The 11014-nt window shown below is 30.7% G+C and overlaps 2 protein-coding genes across 2 annotated transcripts; both read left to right on the top strand.

The window, feature by feature from the left end:
- Positions 1–2996: 2996 nt before the first annotated feature.
- On the top strand, positions 2997–7239 carry LOC108458296 (probable serine/threonine-protein kinase PBL28). The gene is made up of 7 exons (XM_017757641.2): positions 2997–3622; positions 3711–3901; positions 4072–4270; positions 4870–5033; positions 5873–5977; positions 6121–6243; positions 6683–7239. Exons 1-7 carry the CDS (start codon positions 3553–3555, stop codon positions 6908–6910), a joined length of 1080 nt encoding a protein of 359 aa, XP_017613130.1. The 5' UTR covers positions 2997–3552; the 3' UTR covers positions 6911–7239.
- Positions 7240–7871: 632 nt separating this feature from the next.
- LOC108459458 (xyloglucan O-acetyltransferase 1-like) lies at positions 7872–9956 on the top strand. The gene is made up of 2 exons (XM_017758831.2): positions 7872–8402; positions 8499–9956. The coding sequence occupies exons 1-2, from the start codon at positions 8219–8221 to the stop codon at positions 9614–9616; spliced, it is 1302 nt and encodes a 433-aa protein (XP_017614320.1). The 5' UTR covers positions 7872–8218; the 3' UTR covers positions 9617–9956.
- Positions 9957–11014: the final 1058 nt, after the last annotated feature.

Here is an 11014-nt window from a genome sequence, read left to right as displayed (position 1 = left end):
ATAAGTTCGAGTCTCATTTATTATAAATTATGTACGGGTTTTTAGTCTAAATTCTATTTTGATGTATATGTCTTTCGTCTATTTATTCTAGTCTAACTTCGAATAGATTCTAGTTATTAGTCAAATAGTATTTTGTAATGATTAATTATAGTAAATAAATATTTAATGAATTTCATCGTAATATTAAAATTTCAATAATTATATTATGAAAATAATGATTAATTTTCTTTTTCTAGCTAAAATCATGTAGTAAATATCTTCAAGATGTGAAATATGTGTCCAAAATTTGATTTTAAAGTTCAAGATGAAGGAAAAGGTGAAGATATCTACGAGTACTTGGATTCTCCGGAAGTTGTTGACAGTGGTAACTCTACCATGTCAAAATCTGTAAACGAGACTAGAAAGAGGAGGAAGACCTTATTAGGATAGTAGGAGTGCTTAGTGATATAGGTTAGAGTCCCCACTCAACAATCTAAGCAAGAACATCGTGACCAAAGCAATGGTCGTTCAAACATATGAAACCTTGTTCGAGGAATTGTCCAAATTCGAAGGATTGACTGAAAACGAAGTAATGGTCCCTTCAAGTAAATTCACCAAAGATGTCGGATGTATGCTAGTGTTCTTCAGTATTCCAGCTCACCAAAGGGTATCTCAATTATGAGTAGTTCTAATATTAGAATGTTATGTTGTCGAGCACACTAGTTTTTGGATTTTACGTTGAGCAACCTTACCAACATCGTTAAATTTGCAATTGATAAAGGGTAAGAATTATTCAGGGATTAAATTTGGGATTGGTGTGAATTAAAGACTTAAAATATAAGTATTTTTCCACTCCGTTTGTAGTTCAGTCAATTAATTTGATATATTTCTTTTGTAAGTATAGAAAATTGATGCAAAAGGTTGAAATATTCGTGTATGTGTTTTTCTTTTATTTGATTTGTGTTTAGTGTTTTTGTGAGCATATCCTTCAAAGAGGTCAATTTTCCTATTTATATGATACAGTCCCTAGATGTGACGTCCTAAGTAGACCCCATGCATGCCAACACATACCTTATTTTAAGGTTAACACGTGTTCCCTAAGCATAGGTTCGATTACTTAATGATGCAAACCTACCACGTGCAAACTCATACAGGTGATCACTTCTGAAGTAAAGAGAATCGGGTCGGTTCTAATCACATAAACAAATAACGGACAATAATGGTAAACATGATAGCAATTTGTAATCTACGCCATTAATTTTGAAGTCTTTGGTTTTATTTGAGGATAATAATAATAAGCAGCCAATTAGTCGTTATTTTAAGGTAACCCGTCATATAAATTAATGCCATTAGGTCACTTCTTTTTACGATTTAATTTGTATTTAATTAATTTCTTAATTTTAATTTATACTTAGATAATTTTATAGTATAAAGCAACATTATAAAGAGATAATTTGTCACAATTTGAGAGAATTTGTAGGAAAAAAAAAACCCTTTTTTTGTTATCTATTTTTGGTTAAATTATGCAATTATAGTATAATTTTCACACGTGTAATATCATGTCAGCTTATTAGTTTAACATATTACTCATACATAATTTTATGCATAATACAAGACTAACAACAAATCTTAACTGATTGGATTTAATTGCTACAATTTGAATTTGGACTAAAATTAACTAATTCATAAAACAATGACCAAATCCACAAATTACATAAAATATAGGGATTAATAGAAAAATTGGACTGCTATATTTTGATGAAAGAATTTCATTGGTATCTTTTAAGTTCCAAATTTGGGGTTAACATGAAATAATTAGAGACCAATCTCTGGTCATTTTCATGACAACAATAGCATATTTCAAAATAAATAATCATAAAGCTTTAGCACCAAAAGAAAGTGAATGAAAGCACCCTATCAACGGCAACTCTCAAATCTCAATCACCTTAAAGAAAAAAAAAAAAAACACCACCCACTTATTGTGTAATCTTCGTGTTATAATCGTGTTTACGATATATTAAAATTCGAAAGACGAGTAAAATAATACATAAATTTTGATACATTCATGTAATTTTATTATATTGTGTACTTATATATGGTATGATTCGAGTAATGAAACCTTTTGTCATATTCTAAAATCGTTTTCTTCGAGTCGATTGAGTCTTAGCTCGATTGAAATGGGCATGGGTTTGAGTGCGCTGAAGCGCATTATCCTCCTATTTATGGGTTAGAGAGGGGCTATCGGTAGTTCTAGCCATTATGTCAAATAGAGCAGATATGATCAGAACCTATAATGAGATTATTCAAAAATAAATCGTTTTCTTTGAATACCCAGAGGTCCATCAAGTTTTTGCTAGCTTCATATGGATTAATCGATAATCATTTTGTAAAGTGCATTCTTTTATGTGTTAAAGATATGAGTTTGAATATGTAAAGATAAAGTTTGAAGTTTAAAAAGAAAATATCGAAGGATTTGTAAGTGTCTAAAGAAGATAATTTTGACTTGTGCCTATGATCGAAATCATATATTGTTTTTTCAAAATTGTTAGAATTAAATTATAAAATTTTAAAGATGTCAAAATATAAATTTATCATCATATTAACTTAGAAGTTTACAATTTAAAGAGAGATTAAATTATAAATTTACCATTTCTTAAAGGAGCTAAAGTTAAATTATAAACTTTTGAGGATCTAAAATGTAATTAACAAATTTTGAGGCAAAGGCTCCTCCTTACCTAAAAGACAGGTATGTAGCATAAAAGAGCAAAACCTTATACTGGCAACAATGGCGAATCTAACGGGTAGGTAATGGACTTAGACCTCTCTAAATGATAAAATTGCTTTTAAATTATTTTAAAATTATGAAATTATAAATTAGTACAATAGTAAAATTGTCTTTTACTCCTAAAAAATTTATAATTCAATTTAGGTCCTTTCAAACTTATTTTTACCTTTGCACCTTAAGAGACTTAGGCCTTCTTTAGAAGGGTGGTGACTGTGGTGCGGTAGAATCTTTACCTCGTGATTATAGTAATTAATTTCACCGTCACTGTCGTTTTTAATCTTATTAAAAGTAAACGCATCGTCCATCTAAACTAAACCCTATAATACTCAAAAGAATAATTTTAAATTATACATTCATGAGACACTTCGAGAAATTAATTGATTCGTGACAATACCATATTTAAAATTATGGGTTGTAATCAAAATTAGGTAAGCCAAAGCAAATACCAACCTCTTTTTATTTTTCACACATTCCATCACCCTTTTTCTTTTCCTTCAAGCACATCCCTCCTGTTGTTGTTTGAGTATTTTCTAAAACTAAACCTCACTTGCTCAATACGTACTCTTTCAAGAGATTCTTCAAATATCTATAGCCTCATCTTTAAACATCCATAAGAACCCATTGCCATCTCTTAATATTTTCTCAATCTTTAAGCTATTTTTTTAATCCGTTTTATTCTGTTCTTCATCATTATTATTGTTATGCACATCAACTGTTCGGCAAATTGTCTGTTCCATGTAATATAAACGAAAAAACAGAAAACTCAAATCATCGAAATTACAAAAACAATGCCTTTTGGTTTAGTTTCAGCTTGGAATAAGCGTCGAAGAAGCAAATCCCAGGATCATACTGACCCATGTATGTTATTTTTTGTCCTTGAACTATGATATAATTAGATTTTTATATGTATTTTTTTGCTTACCTACTTTTTTTTTTTTGTTCACAGGGGTTTATAAACCAGTTGAGTGTTGGCAAATTGATGAAAATCATGCATCGAGGCCGATGAAAAGACGCCATGGATCATCGGTTTTTACTCTGAAGGAGATGGAGGAAGCAACGGGTTGTTTCAGTGATGAGAATCTGCTTGGGAAAGGAGGGTTTGGTCGAGTTTATAAGGGCACTCTTAGATCAGGAGAGGTATATTTTTATGATCTTGGTTTCAGTGGCAAATTCCAATTCGTTATTTCAAGATAAATTAACTCGATTAATTTAAAATTTTTTCATTCAGTTCGACTCAATTTGATTAAACACTCACCCCTACTCGTTAAAGAAACAAAATTTGCTCTTTTTGTGTGTATTGTTTATAGGTTGTTGCAATAAAAAAAATGGACCTTCCAGCATTCAAAGAAGCAGAAGGAGAACGTGAATTTCGTGTGGAAGTGGATATCTTAAGCCGACTCGACCATCCAAATTTGGTGTCTTTGATTGGTTATTGTGCTGATGGGAAGCATCGGTTCTTAGTCTATGAATACATGCAAAAAGGGAACTTGCAAGATCATTTAAATGGTGGGTTTCGATTTAAATAATAATTTTTTTTAAAAAAATTAAGAGAGTTGGATGGACACGGTGCGTTTACTCGTGGTTAGTATAAAAATAGCGGTGACAGTGAGATTAAATACTGTAACGATACTATAAGATTAAATAGAAAATAAGCTAAACGCACCGCCCGTTCAAACTCATCCTAAGGTGAATTATAAAATATATAAACATTTTTAAATATTATGAACATAAGTCAGATTAGGCTGAAAATGATTTTGGATTTGACAAGTTCTGTATTATAAGAATTGGTTTAAATTAGTCTCCATATAATTAAAATGAATAAAGTTAGTTCATGTATTAGTAAAAAGAATCAAATAATGATAAATTTTAATAGAGTTAAGATTAGTTGTTCCGTTAAAATTTAGTCATATTCAATTTTTTTTATTAATACGGAGAATAAATTGATCTATTTAATAATAAAAAGATTGAATTAAACTAATCTTTATAATATAGAAACTTGATAAGTACTTTGATTGATTAAAAAGTATTTACGGAAGTAAATCGGAAAGTTATTTATTGAGTACTTTTTTCGAAAACAAAAACAATTTTAACCGTAACAACAACAGGTATTGGCGAAACAAAAATGGATTGGCCTTCAAGGTTGAAAGTGGCACTTGGTGCAGCTAGGGGGCTTGCTTACCTCCATTCAAGCTCTGCCGTTGGAATTTCAATTGTTCATAGAGATTTCAAGTCCACCAATATCCTTCTCAATGCCAACTTTGAAGCCAAGGTAAGAGTATGATATCGGTGGATATAAGCTTTCATAGGTAATATCGGATTGGATTCGAGCCGGACTATCAATGTCATATATAATTATTTAAGTTAGTTTAACTTGAAATATAAACTTTAATTTTTATCGAAATATGTTCAGATTTGTAAATTGTTAACCTAAAGTTTATTTTTAGATTTACCTGTATTAATTTTAAAAAATATTATTTTTATTTAATGATTAGTACTTATATATACAAACATTTTTACTACAATTAGAATTTTTTCTTTTCTAAATTTCTAAACATAAATTACTTAACACATTTTTTAATTTACATTATATTATAACATATTTATTTTTCATATAATACAAATTACATAAACATAAAATAAATGAAGAAAAAACCAACCATAGACTTTGGCATCCTAAATTTTGAAAATTTCCATTATGCCCTTTAAAATTTAAAAACAAATTAATTAAGCTCTCTAAAATTTTTGGAAATTTTCATTAATCCTCTCAAAATTTTAAAATTTTATTGACCCCCCAAAGTTTTAAAAAATATTTAATTAAACCTCCCAAAATTTTTTAAAATTTCCATTAGACCCTTCAAAACTTAATGAAATGTTTTGCCATTGATTACAAAGTTAAAAAACGAGTCAGGATTGAGCTTTGAATATTAAAGTCCAAGTCCTACTCATATTTCAAACAAGCTTAATTATTTTTGCCAAAAGTTTATTTTTTAAATCTAGTATTTCTGTCTAAACTTTCTTAAATAACATACAAAATTTTAAGCTTAGACGGATAACTCTACCCTTGAACAAGTTGTAACTGACCCCCAACTTTGCCATTGTTTCCTACAGATATCTGATTTTGGACTGGCCAAATTGATGCCAGAGGGTCATGACATTTATGTGACAGCCAGAGTTCTTGGAACATTTGGTTACTTTGATCCTGAATATACATCAGTATGCTTCCTTTTTATACTTTAAAATTTTTCCTTTTTTTAACTAACAAAAATTAAAAGTGATAATCACAAACCTCAAAAGAATATTCATGAACCATAAAATGGAGTGCTCACGAATTTTGCTTTTTTTTTTTTTTATGACAGACGGGTAAACTAACTTTACGCAGTGATGTTTATGCATTCGGAGTGGTTCTTTTGGAGCTTTTAACGGGACGCAGAGCTGTTGACATAAACCAAGGACCAAATGATCAAAACCTTGTACTCCAAGTTCGTAAACGTTACTTCTTCATTTTTTCAAAAAAAAATCTATTCATGTCTGACACTCATGTTTAATACATATTTAGTTAATATGAATATATGACGATCCAAAACTCTCTAAATACATTAAAAAAATAATTGAACATATCCGTCTTAGCCATATCAATTGGTGGTGAATCTTGGTAATAAATTTCGGGGGCAAATTAAAATTTTTTTCCAAAAATTTTTAAGGGGTTTAATGAATTTTTTTAAAAATAAGGGATCTAATCAATTTTTTAAAAAAATTTGACGACATAATGAGAATTTTCAAAAAATTCAAACACCTAATGAAAATTTCCAAAAATTTGGGAGCCAAGGTCCCCTGGCTCCCATTACCATCCGACCCTATGGTTGGGTTTGAGTAACTCAGAATGCAAACAGAATAATAAGTTGGTGATACATATTTCAGGTTAGGCATATACTGAATGATCGAAAGAAGCTACGTAAAGTGATCGATCCAGATATGGCTCAGAGTTCATACACCATTGAATCTATAGCTATGTTTGCGAACTTGGCATCCCGTTGTGTCCGTGTTGAGAGCGGAGAGCGGCCGTCAATGCCGGAATGTGTGAGAGAACTCCAACTTATTTTCTGCACAAATGCAAAAGGCCTAGGCATGGGTTTTAGGATGCGGTAAAGAGTTTAAAGAATGGAGAAAATACAAAGTTGTTTTTAACAGCACTGAAATTGTATCATATATATATATATGATACAAAGTTTAAAGAATTATGAGCAAAAAAAAATGCATTATCACTGTGCCAATTTGGTATCGAAAGATATCCGTGTAGGATCTGTAGACATCTAATTTTGTTCGAGATTGTTCACTAAGTGATAAAATATTTTAATATGTTTAATTGTAGTCTAGCATCACTTGTTTGTTTGTCAATGTTTTGCATATTGGAGCCAAATGCATGCATTGATAATTTGTATACAATATTGTGAAATATAAATAAAATTGTGAACAAATTGCTCTCTTTTGCTCTTTAATTCCTTTCACCAATAAATGCCTAAAAATCATAAAAGATTATAAGTTTATTACTAATTGAGTCTTAGTATAATTGGCATCGGCATTATTGTTGGTGCAAGGAGATGTAAGTTTGAATGCGCTGAAATATATTATCTTTTTATCTCATATGAAAGAAAGTAAATAAATAAATAAAATATTATAAGCTCATTAATGATTGATGGCGTAGTTAAGAATTTTGAATAGGAGTTAAGTTAAAAATTTAAAGATGTAAATTTAATCCTCCTATTTTTTTAATTTCTCAATTTTAATTTTTAATTTTTAAATTTTGAAATTTCGGTCTCAACCTAAGTAACCACAATTAAATTCATTTGGTTAAATTCGGTATTACTCTTGTACTATGCACAAAATTATAGATTTAGCCCATTTTCTCTAATTGAATCATTATCAATCTCTATATTTTTCAAATTTCAAAATTTTTATTTTGACTCAAAATGAGAGTCGTTAAGTCTATTTTTTATAAGTAATATATAAAATATACACACTAAATACATAATTTATGTATAGTATAAGGACTAATAGTGATATTTAACTTTTTTATAGACATGTATGCCATTAAGTGCTTACTAAGCAGCAGGCACGTAAGGCAGAAAGCAAAGAAACAGTCATGGAAATGGAGTTAAAGGCTTAAGAGAGTGGCACCTGTTTTAATTTGGTCAAGACAATTGTTGTTTATTACAACAATTTTGAATTCTTCCTATAGACTAGTTGCCTTTTTGCCCCAGTCTTCAAAATTCATAAATTAGATTCCTTTTTTTCATGTTTTCATTTTTTTGACCCAAAAAAGTTCCAACGTTTTTTGTAGAACCCATTTTGGTTCTTGTTGAAGAACACAATTTGAGGACTTTATATAGTGTTTTAAGGGAAGTAAATCTGACCCAAAGTGCCAAAACAAGCTGAGAGCTTAAAACCAGTTGAGCTATGGGGGTTACAAGTCCACTCAAAGGCCATTCTAACTCTTATTCTTTAAACAAGAAGCTCTTTTTGCCTTGTTCTGTTTATGCCCCTTATGCCCTTTTTGCTCTTCTTCTCATAGCTCTCTTTCGATTGAATTTTCACCCTTTCTCATCTTCCGTTAACCAATCTCCTGTATCTTTCTCCAAAGGTACACTGTCAATGTCATTCATTTGTTTTTTTGGGTTTTCGGTATTGGATTAGGTGTGTTTATTGTTGCTCACATGTGTTTGTTTATTTGCCGCAGAGGGGAATGTTTATGAAAATCCATGTAACTACAGCAATGGCAAATGGGTGCATGACAGGGATGGGCCTTTATACAATGGCACAACCTGTGGTACAATCAAAGAAGGTCAAAATTGCATCTTACATGGCAGACCTGACTTGGGTTATCTTTTTTGGAGATGGAAACCAAGGAAATGTAGGCTTCCAAGGTTTGATCCCAACACTTTCTTGCGCTTACTTAGAAACAAGCATATAGCTTTTGTTGGTGATTCAATGGCTAGGAACCAATTGGAATCACTTCTTTGCATGTTAGCTACTGTCTCTAAGCCTAACCTGGTTTACACAAGTGGGGCAGATAACAAGTTCCGTAAATGGCATTTTGATTCTCATAAAATTGTTGTATCAGTTTATTGGTCACCATTTCTAGTTAGGGGTGTTGAGAAATCAAAAACTGGTCCAAATCATAATGAAGTGTATGTGGATAGTGTTGATGAGAGGTGGGGGGCTGATTTGGTTCATATAGATATGATTGTATTATCAATAGGTCATTGGTTTCTTCATCCAGCTGTTTATTACGAGAGTGGTTCAGTATTATGTTGCCATTACTGTAATGGACTAAACCATAGTGAGATAGGGTTTTATGGTGTGATGAGGAAGGCTATAAAGACCGCTCTTAAGACCATAATTGAAAGGAAAGAGGCTGATAATGGTGATGGGATTGATGTATTCCTCACCACGTTTTCACCTTCGCATTTTGAAGGCCAATGGGATAAGTTTGGTGCGTGTCCGAGGACAAAACCTTATAGGAAAGGAGAGAAAAGGGTTGAAGGGATGGATTCAGAGATGAGAGCTGTTGAAGTTGAAGAAATGGAAACTGCAAAGCTAAATGCTAAGAAGTTTAAAGGTAGGTTGAGATTAGAGACATTGGATGTAACCAAATTGTCTTTACTTAGGCCCGATGGTCATCCGGGGCCATACATGTATCCGTTTCCGTTTGCTAACGGGGTTCACGACCAAGTTCAGAACGACTGCATCCATTGGTGTCTACCAGGTCCTATAGATACTTGGAATCAAATAATGTTACAAGTTATTCGGAGATGGAATAGTCAATCAAGGAGAGGAGTGAGGCTAATACCATAACCATACCATATATCGCTAGGTCTTCGGTTTCAGCGTTGTGGGGATGTAAATGTTATAAGTGTGAAATGTATAGAGGAATTTTAAAGATCATTTGCAGTTATTTTATTTGTTTTATAGGTCACACTTCATTGGGAAATTGTGTGTGTGTGTGAGAGAGAAGTTTGTTTTAGGCTTGAATCTTGAGTACCATTTTGGTGTAGGGAGTTTGATTATGTTCTGTGAGGGTTTATGCAGAGAAATTTATAAAATTTTACTTGTTGATTTCATAGCATTGAGTGTTTGGTATATGTTTTTGTAATATTGGTATTTGTTAATGTGTTAAAAGTATGTTGAATTTATATATATATATATATATATATATTTGCATGTACTAGGGATATATGTGTAGGGGTGAAGCCAAAAAATTTACTTAGGGTCGAGATAAAATTAAAAACTTTTCAAGGGCTAAAGCTAAAAGTTTCTAGCGGGGCTAAAGCTAAAAAGGATTAAATTGCATTATTATTATTTTTGGGAGGTCAAAAATAAAAAAAAATGTCATTCAATTAAGAACTAGAGGGCTTAAATAAAATGTTTGAGGGGCTGAAGAAAAAATTTTCTACTTAACCAAAGGGGTCAAGGCTCCAAAATATATATGATTTTAGTATAAATATATTAATTAATATAATGGTAAAAATACTTTTTAATTCTTATTAAAATTTATAATTTCATTCTGTATCTCAAAAAAAAAAAAATTCTACCTTCGCCTCTGGACTATAACGGATTATATTTTCAATGATCTCCAAACGAACTAATTTTTTTGGGGGACTTCTAAACTAATTAGTTTCACTTGTTGCTTTGTAATTTTAACATAAAAGTACTATGGAGATCTTTATATTAAGAGTCGGATTATATTTTGTTAGATCAAATAGGAAATGAGTCTTTATATTAAAAATTTCATTCATTTCTACTATTAAAATTGATATTTGTATGTCAACACTACTTCTCTGAATATTCTATCAGTCATACTAAATTTTAATAGTAGAAATGAGTAAAATTTTTAATGAAAAGACCAGTTTATTATTTGATTTAACGTGTAATATTTTTTGAATAAAATGAATAAAATATAATCTAATTCTTAATATAAAGTTGTTTATATTACTTTTACTGTAATTTTATTTATGAAAATTTAGAATTTAATTAAAAAATCCCTTGTGGCTTTCTCTGGCTTCGCCCTGGTTCTTTCCAACTCATCAAATCAAAATCAGCATGCAATCCGAATTTTAAATTAAAAATGGGCATTTCACTTTAATATTTAATAATTAACCTCATAACATGCATGCGAATATTATAAATGTGAGGCTATCTTCACTTTAATAGACATCGGGCGGGGTTGCCATTTGTTCTAATATTCTTATTATA

The sequence above is a fragment of the Gossypium arboreum genome, chromosome 4, assembly GCF_025698485.1.
Source record: "Gossypium arboreum isolate Shixiya-1 chromosome 4, ASM2569848v2, whole genome shotgun sequence".
Taxonomy (NCBI): Eukaryota; Viridiplantae; Streptophyta; class Magnoliopsida; order Malvales; family Malvaceae; genus Gossypium; species Gossypium arboreum.
Note: the sequence above shows the minus strand (reverse complement) of the source record. Positions and strands in the feature narration are given on the sequence as shown.